Source organism: Amblyomma mixtum, chromosome 4 (genome assembly GCF_055824585.1).
Source record: "Amblyomma mixtum isolate Tamu chromosome 4, ASM5582458v1, whole genome shotgun sequence".
NCBI classification, from domain to species: domain Eukaryota; kingdom Metazoa; phylum Arthropoda; class Arachnida; order Ixodida; family Ixodidae; genus Amblyomma; species Amblyomma mixtum.
This window is the reverse complement of record NC_143015.1, coordinates 132,448,170-132,466,867: the sequence shown is the minus strand read 5'-3', so window position 1 is coordinate 132,466,867 and position 18,698 is coordinate 132,448,170. Positions and strand designations below refer to the sequence as shown.

General features: G+C 47.2%; 1 protein-coding gene across 1 annotated transcript; it reads right to left on the bottom strand.

Annotated features, from left to right (window-relative positions):
• Window positions 1-793: 793 nt before the first annotated feature.
• LOC149348254 (2-Hydroxyacid oxidase 1-like) lies at window positions 794-17,823 on the bottom strand. The gene is made up of 9 exons (XM_089588036.1): window positions 17,659-17,823; window positions 12,730-12,904; window positions 11,291-11,442; window positions 7,412-7,667; window positions 5,805-5,977; window positions 4,967-5,058; window positions 3,427-3,585; window positions 2,830-2,899; window positions 794-986 (listed from the first exon to the last, which is right to left on the bottom strand). Exons 1-9 carry the CDS (start codon window positions 17,729-17,731, stop codon window positions 919-921), a joined length of 1,218 nt encoding a protein of 405 aa, XP_089444162.1. The 5' UTR covers window positions 17,732-17,823; the 3' UTR covers window positions 794-918.
• Between the last annotated feature and the right edge of the window lie 875 nt (window positions 17,824-18,698).

Below are 18,698 nucleotides of genomic sequence, written 5' to 3'. Positions count from 1 at the left end.
GGTGGGAGCGACTATACATCCACCGCTTGCTCGTGCCCATATCTTTACGGTACACTGTGTCTCCATGACATACCCTAGGAGTTGTGCAGCCATAAAGGCGAAAACGTCGATGATTTCTTTCTTGGGTGATCGCAAGCAGATGCGCCCCGCCGCGGTGGCTCAGTAGTTACGGCGCTCGGCTGCTGACCCGAAAGACGCGGGTTCGATCCCGGCCGCGGTGGCTGAATTTCGATGGAGGCGAAATTTTAGAGGCCCGTGTGCTGTGCGTTGTCAGTGCACGTTAAGGAACCCCAGGTGGTAGAAATTTCCGGAGCCCTTCACTACGGCGTCCCTCATAGCCTGAGTCGCTTTGGGACGTTAAACCCGAATACACCAAACCAAACGAGCAGACACAATTACTGCATTTTGACTAAGGTGTTGCAGCTGGACGAAATGCTGCACCCAGGTGCAGGAATTAGTTACCAAAGGCGACAAGGTACCGAACTTGAGAAGACTCGTTAGGCATGATTTACCACTCTAACTGCCTTCGTTTTCATTAACTTGGTTATTATACAAGCACTAAAGCTTGCACGTTCGAGATTCTGAAGATATCTCCACAATTTACTACGCACTATTCACAGTCTTCTGCGAGCCTCAGTAACCTGCACTTGCTGGGATTACCGGCCTCTTTCGCAGATAAGCAGCAACGCGGCGTAAATGAAGGTGCCTTCACTCGCTGCCAAAAGCAACGGCTGCGTACTGAGAAACGAGGAGTGCAGTAGAAACAGAGAGCAAGAAAACACCAAAAACTCTGTGAGGGACACCAATATGAACAAATGTTTATTGAAGATGCGGTAAGAAGACTTTATCGCGCTCAGTTGTTGAGATAATCATCTTCGCAGACTGAACGCCAGGTCGATGGTTCAAGATGGAAGGATTTCACATGAACCCGTAGCGTTCTTGGCGAATCACATCTTGCGGCCTCAAGGTAAACACGGATGAGTGACCTGCAAGGATCAATGACCTTACTTTAGAAATGAGAATGCCGTGAAGGGTTCATACCGATATTGGAAGAGGCCGGAATATTTCGTGGTTCAACCTTTCCGCCTCTGGAAGGTCTAGTTAAAGCGTTATGCCTTCTTGCTCGCGTTGCCATAAAAAATTATTCCTAGGGCAACCAACTACAAGCTCTCCTGCATACCACCGGTTGACGTCTTATATAGTTTTAGGATGCAGGAGGCAAAACCCCAAGTGTTTCCCATGACTTTTGGAACGAGGTGCTTTCCAAAAGCTTTAACTTTACAGCTAGGTGTAACGTTTATTAAAAGAGCGGACTCCAAGGTGCATATCATTCAACCTAAAGTTTAGGATAGGATATTTTTCAAGAACACTCTCCACTGAACGTCACTTCACTTCACTCGATTACTTTAAAGGCCACCCGGGACGCAGTATGACATAAGGGGTGGCATACACTTCTTTCATCGGTGTACTGGTATGGGCGGGCACTTTAAAAGAACGGGGGCAGTTTATGAGGCCATTGTTGTACTGCAACAATGTCAGCTTCTGCCGAATGGCACCCCGTACCAATCATTCGAGTGACAGTTTAGAGAAGCAGCCAGAAGATGACGCATTAAAAAGCAAACCATTTCGCCATACATAAATCGTTGTGTCCCAATATTGCGCAGTTCTGCGCGACGAAGTGGCCTGTGGCCGATTTTCGCAAGATATTTGTCCTTCGGGCGTATGAAGCTTTTTGTGCCGTGTGCACATTGAGAAAGAAAATATTAACACCTTTTCATTTTGCGGGTCATTCGCACCTTGCTGTTTCTGGCGCCCAAACATTACTTTGGTATTCACCATGTGTTTTCTGCGTTTTCTAGAGAAAGGAGACTGAAGACTCGCTTTCCGCAAGATTCGTGTATGGAGGATGAGAAAAAAGCTTCGTACTTTTTGTATTTCACTATGCTGAGTGCCTATTGCTAGGTATGCCTTAATTCACACGCCGCCCAATGAGTGGACGTAATCTAGCCTGCCTCGGTCGGGCTACCACTAGAGGAATATGATCCAAAACGCCCATTCTCCGCCGACTACGTATGTTCCACGTATGCAACATTTTTGTTAGCCAGGTATTGAAGACTGCAGTTTCCTTTTAGAGCATTTTGCTACCCCCATACCTGCAGTACTCTGGCAAAAGTCTTTCGAACTGGTAATGTGCAAAACGTCTAATCGACCCTGATAACTTAAACTTAGTTTTACTTTTCGGCATACAGAACTTAGGCCGGCAACCTCATAGCAGTCGAAGACAAGCAGTCTCGCATGGAACACTACGAACTCGGCCTGGCAAAAAAAAATTAGCTTCCGCAGCGATTTCCGACAGACAACAGCAGCCGTAAACCTTGCCTCGAACGTGATGCCTGTGATGGGATTCGATCCTAGATACACAGTCTGGAGCTCCGCAGCTCTGCATGGCACTATGAGTCAGGACGTCGCGTCTCCTGCCCCTTCTGTTGTCTTCTCCCGGGCTCTTCGCTAGCAGGACCCCTCAGTCTTTAGCGGTGCCGATGACTAAGACGTTGAGGATTAGCTCTCGTCCTTTGAGTGCGTTAGCACCCCCACAGCTCACCATTATAAAGCATTCCGTGTCGAAAAATGGTGTCATCCGTGAGCCTGCTAAATACAGATCTTTTACTGCATCCCCCATACCAACTTCTCGGAGGCAACTACGCAGCTTTATTGGCCTGTGTTTGTTTTGTGACGTTTCGTTCGCGACATTGCGATTCGCGACACTGTGAGAAACACTGACGCGTGTTGTTGCTATGCAAGGGAAAGAGTGAATTTCTTGCTGCTTACCCATCAGTGCCAGAGTCCTGTTAATTTCGGTCCGGAAGATGTCCAGCATCTTTCTAACACCGTCAGTTCCCTGAAAGAGGGGTCGGTACTCCTTGTTCAATGGGCGTTGATAAAAGTGCTACACTGTTTAAATATCTCTACTTTCAGTTGTGTTAACGTCTCCCTTATGCTCACTCTTACGTGAAAATTTGCTCCGATGTAAATACTCCCTCAATAGGAAATTCATGATGACGTAATTTGGAAAAAAGCTGAGCAAGCAATAAAAAGATATACGTCAATTGTTAGGCCTGGGTTTTTCTGCCACACCTCCTGGTCTAAACTGCATTGTTTCGCCTCATCACACGCGTATGCATGTAGCGGTTGCTCAGTGGCCATAATGATCAGTTTGCGGACATGACCGGAGCTGCTACGACTGCGTTTCGGTGTGATCAAATGTAGAGACGCTCGTGTACTAAGATTCTGTTGCACATAAAAGAGCAAAGACAAATCGAAATTATTCAGAAGCCTCCTACTACTATTCGCCTCATGTGCACTGCACCAGCTGCTTTGGCACGTAGAAAAATTGAAGAACTTAATTTTTACAGCATAGCCACTTACGTTGTAGGCCAGTCCCCAAAGCGCAGGCCTGCCGACAAAAACTGCCTTGGCGCCGAGGGCGAGCGCCTTGATTACGTCAGTACCTGTACGAACACCACCGTCCAGGTAGACCTCCAGCCGCTCTCGCACCGCTTTCACCACTGCCGGCAGAGCCTCGATCTGCAAGAAGCGAATGGGATCTCCAGAACACCGAGAGAAGAATGAACTAAAAAAAAAGGCGAAAACTGCGAGCATGTTTAAATCCAATATTAAACGACTGTGCCGAGGAGGAGTACGAGATGAGGAAGGCGAAAGCAGGCGCGATGCAGTAGTTATATTTATACAAAAAAGTAAAAAGTGTGGAGGGTGTAGGCTCAGAACACACCTATTTCTTATTAGGCAATAAAAGAATTCAGTTTTTAATGCGGAACATTTGCAGTGGTGATAGGAAGGCGGAGAATGACTTGCGATGGGCCTGGCATGGGACAATGAATGAATTTTATTAGCAGTTGCATTAGCGTGAGTGCCTTCGAGGTAAACTACGTATATGCTGCGTCATTTACTGTAATTTTCGCTATGGAGTCCGCAGTATTGTCCAATCTAGCTTGAAATGCCCAACAAGATTTGTCACGACTCTTTATGGTACTTAGGCTGCGTTTATGTGGCCATCGCGAGGCTCACAGGTCGCACCCGTCCTTACCGGCACTACCCAATTAGCCCAAGTAATCGGTTCAATATAGCAAATAGATGGTTTCACTCAGGTCCATTGCTGTACCGGCCTTTGCCGATGCATTTGCAATACTGGGTTAATTAGCTTTGCGACCGGGGTAGTTGCTATCTCAATTGCGAAGGTCATGATTCCACACACAAGTGTGGAAATGGGTGGCGAAATCCTGGAAAGTTATTGTGAAAGGCTTCGCTAAAGACGGCTTTACTGCGATGGCAGCATCCGCGGCACGTGAGGAATATGTACCAGATGCGGACAGACTAGTAAATTAAAACAAAAAAATGCAGCCGAAATTGAGCTCCGCGGACACTATACCGAGTGCGGACGCTATACCAGAAATTACTGCGCGTAAGCTCAAGACAAAAACAAAATACGGGGACTCTTTGAACAGCGCCCCTGTCGTCTCAGTGAAGAATGATTACTTCAGTGAATCTTGCTGTCAGGTGCACAGTAAGAGTCTAAGACGCTCTCACTGTACGCCGCACTTGAATCACTCGAATGGTGAGAGAGCCACATTTAGTTGGACGTGTAAAAAACGGAACACTTTACAAGGTTTGAGCACTGCCCTATTTCACTTTCGCAGCATAGAAACTCGTAGTCACGAGTAGTTCTGGAAGTTCTATTACAGATCGTAAACAGCGTTTGAGCGCAGTGCACCAGCATACTTTTAAACTTGTGTCTGATTACTTCTTAGCATCGTACTTTGTGGATACTTGTGAACTTTCTTCCCGCCGGTGAGATGAGAAAGTTCGAATGTTGCGCGACGATCTTACAAGAAAAGCGAGCTTCTAGTATTAGACAGGCGTGTTTTAGTACGATGTGTCGCGCACTTACCGTTGCGGGAGATCCATCCAGCTGCCGTCCCCCGTGGTTGGAAACAATGATCGCTTTGACCCCGTAGTGCGCCGCCAGTTCGGCGTCTTCGGCTGCGAAGTCCCAATTGACAGAGCTCTAAAAGCTTTCCAGGACACAACGTTAAACTGAGTTAACTATATACCAAGCAGAATAGAACGTAGAACAGATGGCGTGAAAGAGATAAAGTACAACACAGCATACGATAAGCAACATTATTATTATTATTATTTGTGACGCGAAAGTTGCCACACGGCATATAACGTGTTGTGAGTAACGAACTTTGTGAAACCTTAATAATAATAAGTTCACCACAAGGCTCTGAGCGCCTGCATAATATCGCTGTTACATGGAGCAGGTGTCAGATCGAAAGCGATAGAGTAATAGTAAATCCCCGTTTTTCTCGGCTGTTCTTGTCTACATTGAAAATCAGCTACGTTGTCCTGTAGCGTTCCTGGCCCAGAGAAGCTCATAGACTGAGGCTGGGCTGGATGTCTAGACTTATAACGTGTTGGTGGAACAATATCCGGCCGATATTGTTTGGGAATAAAAAATCTCTAATTCTTTGCCGAAGAAAATTTGCTAATTGAACTGCCTTCAAGAAGGCGTCTAAGCGACACGATGACTTCGTGGTTTTCTTGTAACTGGTATCCACAACTACGTCTTGAAAGCTGGAAAAACTCTTTTATGTAACTGTGTGTAGAGGGGGAGGCGGAGGAAGGCCTAAGCTAGCACGAAAACTATCACTGAATTTCTGCTCCCATAAGTGAAATTGTACGAAGTTTCGAATGCATTAATGAGCCTTATGGGTGCGTCTTACGTGTAATTATTCCTTTGAGGACGATTGGAAGGGGCGTGGCATTCTTGAGCCACTGCACGGACTCCCACGTCAGTGATTGGTCGAAGAAGTCGTTGGTGTACTTGGTGAGGCCGGAACCACTTTTGGAGCTGCTGTCGAAGTTGCTGTAAACCGACTTGTCGAAATTTCCTAGGCTGCAAAAGGGTAAAGTGAGCACGCTCTGTATAATATACGTTGATTCAAAACCGTCTATAGAAGAATGCATACGGTTTGTTTTTGTTTTTTAATTTTGCTCGGCCGAGCTTCCCTGACTTTTTTGTGGCTAATAAATATATTTTCGATTCCAAATATCCACCGGAGGTTTTAGCACAAGCGAGTAAACCGTTATTAGATGCCAAGGTCGTCGATGTGTTAAAAAATACGATGAGCCTTGGAGGCCGCAGTTACAGCTGTCGGATCTCGCATATGGGATACGGTACGGGCGAGAATAAATTGCGGCGATGGTAGAAGTTAGTTTTGACGAGATTTTTTTCACCGGTGAGCGCGTTATGCTTGTCGCAGGCCAGTGGCGACTACGCAGAGCAGTGGCGGCTTCGCTATCTGCGTTTCTTGTGAACCAACAAATAAGCCGTGGGGGCCCCTAAATTCGTTCGTTGTAAAATCAAATTTGTTGTAGTGGTCTTCGCTTAGAGGTTTTCACAATACATATGAAAGATAGGAATTCAATAAGGACATAAGAAATCCTTCATTATACAGATCATTTCATTGTGGAAGCGTTCGTTGTCGAGGTGTTTGACTAATTTGGGGAATGCCCCATGGATAGGCCACGCCATGAGGTGTGATGTAATGTGGCCACTTCCCCGCAGAGCCGACGGGATGCCCGATCGGCTGTTGTTTAAACTAGGGCAAATGTTTTTTAGGAGCCGCCTCCAAGCGGCTGACTGTTCTTTTGTGAGCTTGCTGTAAGGTGGAGGTAGGAGCATCCTCCACCCTATGTGTTGTTCAAAGATGCCACTATACGTCGGAACCAGTAGTCTAAGTTTTAGTGAGTCCTCCGCAGCTTAGTTAGTGTGTCCTCGAGATAAACTACCCGCTGTCCAGTTCCTAGCCAAGCCGACATGCCCTGGTGTCCATATAACAAGGTGCTCAGTGATGTCGGCCGCGGGACTTTGCCACGGAATTTGGAAAGCTGGCTTGCTGGTCCTACCCTTCACTTAGTTCTTCCCTCAACTTAGTTGCAATGTAATATTTATCCGGTCCGCATGCGGCTGTTTTTCTTGTCAATTTAATCAAGTTTTCTTAAACAGCACTCAAGAAAAAAATGAAATGCATTACCTCTTGGACAACCATATTATCTATGCGTATTTGCTGGTTCCAAATGCTGTTATAGAACTTGTGCTTTTATGTTTGCTGAATGAAATAGGGTCTTGTTCTAGCCTTTATCATACTGCCTAGTTTAATCAGGCTGCGTCTTATTATAGATTATTTATGCATTGTAACCGAAAAACCGAAAATGTTGCTCTCCCGTGAGCGCGTCATTCTATTCTTAACGAGTGGAAAATATCGATAAAAAATTGGCATGAAACCCAACTTTTCCATGCGCTACAGAATGAGCCAGAAATACTTACGTGATTCCCTCCGGTATCTTGAAAGCATTGCGGACGTCTACTATTCGCTGACCCCAGCTTGGGGCATCGACTGTCAGCACGACGGCCGAGAAATTCGCGCAGTAAGCCCGGTAGAGCAGTTCTTCCGTCACTGTGCGGTTCTTGAACACGTAGAGCTGCAACCAGAGCGTGGCATTCGGCGCCTTTTCTCTCAGCTTTTCGATGGATGTGGAGCTGAGTGTACTCAGTATCATCACAGTTCCTGCTTCTTGGGAAGCTGCATGAAAAAAATTGCAACAAGTGCCAGCGTAAACTTCAACCCTCAAGAGAAGGAGAAATAATTCCCCCCGGGCGTCAACATTGAAAGAAATACCATATGGCAGTTGCGAATGTTAGACCACGATTCCTGGGGGAGAGTCCGCCCGATTTTAGTGACTGTATTTACGATTAATTTCCGAGTCTTGTTACAAAAGAGAACTTGATGAAATTATTATCGCAGCCTAGATTGCTTGCTGCTTGGAAAGGGGGAAAACGCGAGCGCATCTTATGAGCCATTATTGCTCTAGTTGCTCTAACCTGGACGCAAGTGGCACTATTTATTGTCTTCTCTTTTGAAAGTATCTCGGCGACCATGCATTATTTCATAGTGCGTGCATGCATACCCTGTATGTGGACTGTGTGGGTCCTTATTTGTGTCAAGAAGTTATAAAATATTATTTCGCGTTTAATATGCCCACTTATGAGGAACAGCGGCATTTAGCACTTTGTCATAGCTCAACAGCTGCACAACACCGCCAAACAATTATCGAACCGACTGTTGAAACGCTATCTATAGATCCGTCTAGTTAATAAGGAGGATTTAAATTGAATGATTAACAAGCATGACGGGCGAAGCTCACTGATTGGGCTGTAACGGCTGGTACACCCTGAAGTAGCACTACTAACGTTACTGCAGTTTGCGTGAACATTCCTTTCTGTGGCGGAATAAAATTTCAATTGAATTTCAATTTCAATGAAAGGCCTTTCTCATCCTAATTAGCTAAAAGCGCACATTCTAGGCGTCTGCGGTATAACTTTAAAGAAATTCAAGAAATGTTCAGCTCAGAACAGAAAATGTCAGTCCATTAGGGTAACTGGACCAAATGCGGATACGTGCGCTAACATGATGTGTTTCGGTGCTGCGGTGCTCTGCTTGGTTAAGGTGGCTGTTGGTGGGTGTGTTCTTCCTTGCAAAAATGAATGGAAAACATTGCAATACCTGCCATAGCCACTGCGCCACTGCTCACCTGCCCACTGGCTACACCTTGGCAACTAAGTCACCCGGCGGGCAGGTGAGCAGTGGCGCAGTGCCATAAGACAGGTGCTATGGCAGGTGTTGCCATCGCTGGAACTTGGGATGCGACCCAGGGTACTCTCCCCGAACAGCCTCACATGATTAAATGGGCTGCCGCCTGACACGGTGGGCAGGTGAGCAGCCTGCCACAGACAGACAGACAGACAGACAGACAGGCAGACAGGCAGACAGGCAGACAGGCAGACAGGCAGACAGGCAGACAGGCAGACAGGCAGGCAGACAGGCAGGCAGACAGGCAGACAGGCAGACAGGCAGGCAGACAGGCAGGCAGACAGGCAGACAGGCAGGCAGGCAGACAGGCAGACAGGCAGACAGGCAGGCAGACAGGCAGGCAGGCAGACAGGCAGACAGGCAGACAGACAGGCAGACAGGCAGACAGACAGGCAGACAGACAGGCAGACAGACAGGCAGACAGACAGGCAGACAGACAGGCAGACAGACAGGCAGACAGGCAGACAGACAGACAGGCAGACAGGCAGACAGGCAGACAGGCAGACAGGCAGACAGGCAGACAGGCAGACAGGCAGACAGGCAGACAGGCAGACAGGCAGACAGGCAGACAGACAGACAGGCAGACAGGCAGACAGGCAGACAGGCAGACAGGCAGGCAGACAGGCAGACAGGCAGACAGGCAGCCAGACAGGCAGCCAGACAGGCAGCCAGACAGGCAGCCAGACAGGCAGCCAGACAGGCAGCCAGACAGACAGGCAGACAGGCAGGCAGACAGGCAGACAGGCAGACAGGCAGACAGGCAGACAGGCAGACAGGCAGACAGGCAGACAGGCAGACAGGCAGACAGACAGGCAGACAGACAGGCAGACAGACAGACAGGCAGACAGACAGGCAGACAGACAGGCAGACAGACAGGCAGACAGACAGGCAGACAGGCAGGCAGACAGGCAGGCAGACAGGCAGACAGGCAGACAGGCAGGCAGGCAGGCAGGCAGACAGACAGACAGACAGACAGACAGACAGACAGACAGACAGACAGACAGACAGACAGGCAGACAGGCAGACAGGCAGGCAGGCAGGCAGGCAGGCAGGCAGGCAGGCAGGCAGGCAGGCAGGCAGGCAGGCAGGCAGGCAGGCAGGCTGGCAGGCAGGCAGGCAGGCAGGCAGGCAGGCAGGCAGACAGGCAGGCAGACAGGCAGGCAGACAGGCAGACAGGCAGACAGGCAGGCAGACAGGCAGGCAGACAGGCAGACAGGCAGGCAGGCAGACAGGCAGACAGGCAGACAGGCAGGCAGACAGGCAGGCAGGCAGACAGGCAGACAGGCAGACAGACAGGCAGACAGGCAGACAGACAGGCAGACAGACAGGCAGACAGACAGGCAGACAGACAGGCAGACAGACAGGCAGACAGACAGGCAGACAGGCAGACAGACAGACAGGCAGACAGGCAGACAGGCAGACAGGCAGACAGGCAGACAGGCAGACAGGCAGACAGGCAGACAGGCAGACAGACAGACAGGCAGACAGGCAGACAGGCAGACAGGCAGACAGGCAGGCAGACAGGCAGACAGGCAGACAGGCAGCCAGACAGGCAGCCAGACAGGCAGCCAGACAGGCAGCCAGACAGGCAGCCAGACAGGCAGCCAGACAGACAGGCAGACAGGCAGGCAGACAGGCAGACAGGCAGACAGGCAGACAGGCAGACAGGCAGACAGGCAGACAGGCAGACAGACAGGCAGACAGACAGGCAGACAGACAGACAGGCAGACAGACAGGCAGACAGACAGGCAGACAGACAGGCAGACAGACAGGCAGACAGGCAGGCAGACAGGCAGGCAGACAGGCAGACAGGCAGACAGGCAGGCAGGCAGGCAGGCAGACAGACAGACAGACAGACAGACAGACAGACAGACAGACAGACAGACAGACAGACAGGCAGACAGGCAGGCAGGCAGGCAGGCAGGCAGGCAGGCAGGCAGGCAGGCAGGCAGGCAGGCAGGCAGGCAGGCAGGCAGGCAGGCTGGCAGGCAGGCAGGCAGGCAGGCAGGCAGGCAGGCAGGCAGGCGGACGGACGGACGGACGGACGGACGGACGGGCGGACGGACGGACGGACGGACGGACGGACGGACGGACGGACGGACGGACGGACGGACGGACGGACGGAAAGACAATGCCTTCCCGGCCGTATTTTGTCTTGAATTTTACAACTTTCGTGCCAGAAGTAGAGAGGCAACTGCCTGAATCACGCAAGTTACCTTTGTGCTGCTCATTAGCACGCACCCGCGAGAAAGCTGGAGGCCTTCTTTCTTATGCAGATATCTCAGCTTGCTAGGCTGCCACAGGCAACCCACCCGAGTGGCTTGCTCCAGCCAGTGCATACAGCGGACAGGCTACTGTTAGAACAAGCCGTAGTTCTGAATCCGTCGATAATCTGGTTCAGCTGCTTAATTAGCAGCTGTGCGCTCAAGTGACCTCTTATTGCACTACGTTTCGCATAGTTTTTCGGCCATGACACTGACATAGGTCAAAGATGCCGCAGGGATGTTACTGCAGCATGGCGAGTCCATACTGTGCTCTAGCCTTCGATGCCTCACCTGTGGCAGTGCCAACTTCTCCAATAGGGTTCGCCATCTTCTGCATGGCTGACGGTGCGATCCCGAGGGGCATGCTAACCTCTTTACCCAGCATGGTGGTAGTCGTTTTCCTGTTGACCACGTTGACCAGGACACGATACAGCAGCCTCCACCTGCACGTATGTAGATCGGAACTCTCAGGGGGGCTTGCTTCTGCATAGGTGCACTGAAGGGATGATCAACCCACTGGATAGCAAAGACGATTTTACAGTTGGCGGGGAAACATTCTAAACAGTAAGCAAATGCATCTAAACACAGATTCGGGCCAAGAGCTTGGAATAGCGAGGGGAATAATATTGGGGTGTAGTGCATTTGACAGCTGCTTTCAGAATGTAAACAACTTACTATCATCTTTCAAGCGTGGAATAGATAATAGCTGTAGCTTGCCAGTGCTCGGATAAGGGGCCGATGTCTGGTAGCTAATTCGAAAAGGGCAGGACTTCACCTGAGGGCAGCGTACTGAGCTACAAAAAGCAAAATAATAGGAGCCATCGCTGGGCACTGCTCCTCAGGGAGGCGGGCCTGCGGTGGAACCGCGAATATGACTAAGTGGACTTTGAACAATCAGTTTACGAGCAACCTCTGCGAATACCTCGGTGGAACTGGTCTCCACTCCTTCTTTTAACTTTCTATCTCCTACATTCCACTCCCCGTTTCTCAACTTATGCCTCATGGCAGACTTCTCGAATAAAAAAAAAGAAAGGAATATGATAAGGGCAACGTTATAAGACCGGAAGATTACATAGTCGGCCAGGGAGTAGACGCAAGTAACTGATACTTAAGCTCAAATAAAAATCAAGCATTTCCCTACTGTTGTTTATGTTCGCTTTGGTTCTTTCAAGACTGACAAAGAACACGAAATGAATGCCTTGGTAAGTAAACAGGAGCTGATTATAGGGGATAAGAGGTCATGAAAAGTACAACATAAAGGAATATTTTGCGTATTTTGGGCCCAATATTGAGCCCATTATCTTTACGTACAAGTTCTTGGGATGAAAACGGCCGCTTGGCGCAAAGGAATATTTTCGCAAACTACTTTCACATCGTGACATAACTAGTGTTTAAGCGAACACTTTCAAAAATTTTCGAAGATAGGCTTCTTGGGGTAAAATTATGGGTTTTGCGGTACAGTATTACCAGTTTTGGCGGACACCAGGAAACTATTGAATTCTCTGAATTAGTAAACTGCGTTACTACTTTTTAATAATTAACTTTTTAACTAGTAGGATTAGGCGGTTAGTTGCAATGAGATTTGAAGCTTGTCGTTAGTAACAGTCAAATCAGTTTTTAGAATTTCGAATGTTTTTCAATATTTTTTTTTAGTTTTTTTTTACTATGCCAGAAGTGAGAACAAACAGCCACTTGTTTCAATATTTTCATGAAACGTGTTTATACCCGACCTTTTGAATGCTGCGGTGTTCTCATACAGTGTCTGTTCTTGGTCGGCACCGCTCTCGTAGTAGTCTCGCACTGTTTGGTTGAGGTTGGGCAGTCCGAGGCGCTGTAGGTCATCCACGGTCACAACCATATCACTGCCGTTCTTTGGCGTTTCAGTGTCATCGCCGGAGGCACCCCCTGAGAGGAAAGAACGAGATCAATCTTGAACCGGCTCGGACACAGTATTGATGGTAGCGTGTCAGAACACAGCCTAACTCCAAGAGCCCCCCGTCTCTAAAGCTCAATGCCTTGGGCTCTTTGAATAGGCTTTATTAGTACATCTTCTGTGCCGTACATCACCTTCTTTTATGCCTGAGTGTTAGAACGCCGATGTCGGAAAAATCTGTCCGTCTAAGTCTGTGGCCGACGGCGCAGCCTATAGCAACGTTGGGTGCAGCGGCGTCGTCTGCTGCATTGTCTTCTGCGCATGCGCAAGCCAGCTGAGACGGCCGCCAAAGGGGCGCATGCGCTTAAAAAATTTTTTAGACAGTCTGCAGAATCTCTATAGACATCTGTCTTAAAGTCCATAGCCTCTCTATAGAAAATCCTATAGAGTAGTCTATAGGTAACACAAATGCTATAGACAGTCTATAGACAATCTATACATTTATGGTCGTACACTTTTAGTAAACTTTTGTCTATAGAAAGTCTGTAGACTATCTATAGATTATCAGTAGAGAAAACAAATATCTATATGAAGGCAATACAGTCTGTAAGAAGTCTATAGACTGTCTATAGACCATTTATAATAAGGGAGGCTTTGAACAATGTGACGTAACGGCCTCTCCTGCATTCTTTCCCTCCTCCTTGTTCCCAAGTCAATGCTTCGGAGAGGAGCATTCACCAGCCATACTAGCGGCTCGCGCTGTGACGTAAGTGGCATCTCCTCACCATGGTGCATCGCGCTGAGAGAATTAGACAAACAAAAAGGGGCAAAGGGCCCCGTTATGGAGCCAGTGATACGGCTGGCATTTAAATAGGGGCGATGTCGGTTGCAGGTGCTAGCACAAAACCGAGCCAAAGAGAAGCAGAGCGGGGATTACGTGCGTCGCTTAGTGTAGAAGTTTCTACAGGGAAAAATAACAGCAAAAAAGTTCATAAATGAAGCTGGCGCAGCTACACAGAGTGGACAAAGTTCGAGAAGCGCCGACATATGCAATGCACTACAATGAACTAGGTGACATTCGATATGCACATATGTACTGTTTGTGTGAATGTGCAGTCTTTAATGTGACGCGTTCTTTATTGCACAGGGTGAACTATTCGATATTGAAGCACGCTTATATATGCGGCGCTAAATCCATCTCATGTACGCTATACATAACGGAGGACTTTCAACTCACATGCGCTGCTTTTTACACGCTCCTCACAAGAATAGCATGTACATTTTATAATGCGAGGGCTATTTTCGCTTGGGCTCCATTAGCAGCCCGATGCCATGTCTCGCACGCTGGCTCGAAGTTTGCGCAGGCTGCAACCTTCCGGCCTATAACGCTGCTCGAAGCGCGAATCGAGAGCACATCTGTGACGTCGCAGTGAGAGGGGTTGCCGGGTTTTCCAAGAGCTCATGAAGTTGGTAGAAAGATTCTTCTTACGCGTCACACGCGTCTATTGCGGTTTCGGGAGCACTGTTTTATACGCAACGCTTTGTATACATTATCAAAACGCAACGTCCGCTACTACTACCAGAGTTCTGTACGGGCCCCGTCGAGAAGCTTTGGAGTACAGTTTTGTTAATTGGTTGCTGAGGATAAGGTAGCGGGATCGATCATAACTGTGCAGCCATGTTTGGCTGGTGTTGGGATACAAAAAATAGGAACTCGTGTGGTGTTAAATGGCAGTGAACGTTAAATAACTCGAGCCCTTCCCCCCCCCCTTTCTGAAACGGTCCATATGAGTCGCTCGTATCGAATTATGGAAATATAGAGTCCATGAGATATAGAAAATGTATGGAAATCTAAATCTTGTGTTTACGGCGTCCATAAGCATTCTACTTAATACTCATACCACTTCCATTCTGTTTACATGGAGTCATATGGAGTCCTTAAATTTTCATATGTGCCTCCATATAGTCCATACCGACTCCATATGCTCCATACTGACTCCGTAAAATTTCTTATGGAGGCATAAGGAATTCTGTAACTCATGATAAGGAAACTTTCAATAGAAATTAATTCGGAATCCTACGCTACGGCGACCGTTTCCCTCTGAATCCAGATTCTACTTCACCCCATCTCTTCTTGCGGGGTTCGCTCACTTATTCACTTTGTGTAAGCAGGCTACTTCGATCTTCCTCCCGTCTAAATAATACTACAAATAATTCTTTTATTGTTAATGACCTCCACCGAGCAATAAGAGTGAATGTTTTTCTGGCCTCGGTCAAAGAACGCATTCCCTTGCACGTCGTCTGAGACCACACGTGCGTACATCTGGAACTTAATAATTTTTGCGTGTCACGGAATGCACGTGCACTGGGTACATACAATAGCTTTACTCTGTGCAAAATATTGTTCACGTTGACCTTGACTGAACTCCTGTGCAGAATTCTATGACCTTTGGGGTGGTAGGACAAAGACCTAAAGGGCACGTGGCTTGAGTTTCAATCCAAAACTTAATGCAGAAAGCCATCTTAAGATAAATGCGCTTTCAAACAGTGCTTCTTTATGCTGGGTCATTCATCATAAACGCCGTTTCAAAATAAGCACCAAACAAACTGGAAGGCCGTTTGCCTGCGTGCTTTGAACAAAAATAAGAAATTGGTGGTGGAGAAACTTTCATTGTTTGTTTATATTCAAGTTTGCAACCGCGTTGCAGCAAACAGCTTTTCGTTGAAAGAAGCGTGTTAGGTCACCAGCATACCCGGCTGTGAATTTTTATTTCTGCATTGGTTTGTTGGCGTTATTACGTTCTGATTTGCTGCCGGCCGTAACGGCTAACCCAGCGGTCTAAAGAGTGGTCACAAGTGGCCAATATTCAAACCTCATCTGTTACAATAGATGCCGCTACGGTACTCTCATAGACAAAATCACGCGATAAGAGACGGTGCGTGTGAATACCGAAATGCTGTATCGTCACTGCTGGGACGTTGACGACATTATCCTTGAGGGACGAAGGCGGTCAGTTTTTCGTTATGAAAAGTGGTACCGGTACCGCAACTTCGAAGCCTACAGGCACGAATTCTGCTTCAGGCATTACCGCCATGACTGCTGCCGCTCTTAGTATTGATAGTGATAATTGCTATTACCATCCTGATAGCGTTAACGATGGCCCTTCTGAACTCAGAGATACCTTCCTGAAATGACTACTTGTACAAAAATTTTATTTTGAGGATATTAATATTCCACAGGTTACCTATGAAGCATTATTACATAAATTAGTGCCGTTAATGTCCAAAAGCGCTCCGTCATGTTTCGAGGTGAAATCCATTAAAAGACGTCTCTGGCACTGACACCCACTATTGGAAGAAATACATGCACTAGAGATGCCGTAGTTGACCGTGAGCAATTATCTCACAGAGTTTTAATCCTACACCTAAAACGCAGTGCTCTGAGGCCAGCAAACTGCAGAAGCAAAGCAACGACAGGATGTATACAAAACTATGCGGGCTTACTAATAAGTGATTCTGTTGCTGCAAAGGCAGCGATCATTTGTAACGCTTCGTATGGGCTACCATACGTGTGCGCTTCCTGAACTTCCTGAAAGAGGGCTGTTCTGTTTTGATCAACAAGCACGAATATGCACATCCCATAGGCCAAGCCAAGCACTGCGCTGCATTAATGTTAACATGTATGCTGACTGAGGCTCATTTAATGATCTACACTGGTAGAAAATTGCGCAAGAAATGTTATTTATCACTATAAAATTGCGCAAATGATGTAGAACAAAAGGGTCTTAAGAATAAGGGCCAGCAACTTATCGTTAGGATGTGCGGCAGCATGAATTATGTATACATAAGTCTCGTAACTGAGCTTGAGGAGTTGTATAAGGAAATGTGAGCTGCTCAGTAGATGCGCATAATGAGATCGCATAATGAGATGCGCATAATGAGATCAGTTTTATACTAACTGATTTGTCGTATGCGCTGCTTATAAAGAGCCATTTAATGCGACGGCGAAAAGAGAGAGAGAATGCACGGAGGAAGCACAAGGTAGCTGAAGCTATGAATGAAATTTATAGGATGTATACTGAAAGCATAAATAATAAAAGTAAGTACAGATTTGTTCTCCACAGCAGAATCATTGGTGCTGAAAGAATGAGGAAACATATATTGGATCACAGTGAAGCTATTAGGGCTAATGTTGTAGTACTGCTTCATTTAAAACCACTGGGCTACAGTAAGAAGAGCACATGCTGCTCCGTAGCTTAACGCAATAGAAAGGTAGACATCACATAGGAGATCACTTAAGGTGTATTGAAGCCTTGAAAGCAAGTACAGCTTACTAGAACACCACTTTTAATGCTTAGGTAACTGCGCAGTACTGAAATGCTCTATTATGAACATGTTGAAAGGAAAGGTTAAACCTTCTCACTCATAGCAACATTTATCCTGTGCTCGTATGCAGTTATGGCTGCTATAAGAAGCCAATGGGCTGCCTTTCTGACAATATATAGTTTAAAACTGTAAACGCCGTCCGAACGGATTTGCAGATGTATGCGCTGTTACTTTGCGACTTTACGATATGCGAAGAAACTGAGCTCATAAACAACTTCCTGCTGAAAAAAAAAATGCACTTGTCCAGAGTTTATGTTTGCGTGCCAATTTTCGAGCATTCTGCAGGGCTGAACAGTAAGACGAGACGCAACTGAAACAAGATATATGTGAGTAAACTTCGCCCCGTGCTCGGGGATAGCACAAGCACTAGGCCTGTCAAGCAAAGCAAAAAACAACTTACCTAGGGACAGTGCCGCGGCTAGGCTGAAGCCGAACGTAGCTAGAGCAATGAAGAGTAAAAGCAATGGTTTCATTCTGCGATATTCTTTGCTAGCTCTCTTTGAGATGAGAGGTAAGCAACAAAGCACCGGAATCCATGTTAACCTTTTCTATACGAGTAGAAGCGAGCCGCCATGCTTAAAAAAGAAAGCTCTTTTGACTGATTCGTTTTTGTAGAGTTTGTACAATGCCTCTTCAGAAACGGGTTTCCATTATTTCTTTCTTTCATTTTGCATAAATATATTCTAGAGGACGAAGACAGCTGGGGGAAGTAAAAATGAAACGGATGCGTATAAATGGCAACACAAAATGACGTTCCTCTCTCTTGACGCATTAGCTGTCGATTTTTTCTGCGTGTTTTGTTAACTTTATCGTTGAGTTGAGACATAATGTAGACGTTTGTTTAATACCGTTGCCTAATGGGAACGTGGACGGTTTGTAAGTGTTTATTATGATATGTTCGGCTTTGAATGTTTGCTAAGTAATTCGTTGACGGCGCAACCAAAGGGGACAGAGAAGACCCAAAACGAAAGGAACAGTGCGTCCCCTACTTCCATTGGTCGCACCATGTCCATATTGCTCTTACCATGAACCAACTAGCCTGAACAAACGGTTTACTAGAATGTTCGGAACTATCATTTTGGATTCTCTCGAAACTGAATTGTAGTTTTAAAAATTTCCAGTTCGAAGTATAAATGGCGCTCCCCTCCGCCTTCAGTATCGTCAGCGATAAAAGAAATTAGTTGCGTTTTAAGCACTCCTGAACGCGGTTAGAAAGCGAAAACTATGGCGTACCGAAGTATACGCGGTATGGCGTTTGTAACGTTGAGTGCGTTCTGAACACTGGATAGGCAGCGCGGCCAGCCTGCCATGGTGACACGAAAAATTCAAAGAGCGCTAGACGACTGGACTAGAAAGAGGAAGAGCGCTGTTTGAATTTTTCTTGTTACCATGAAACACCAACTTGCCCAATCTGCCGTCCTTCCACCCTACCCCCCTGCC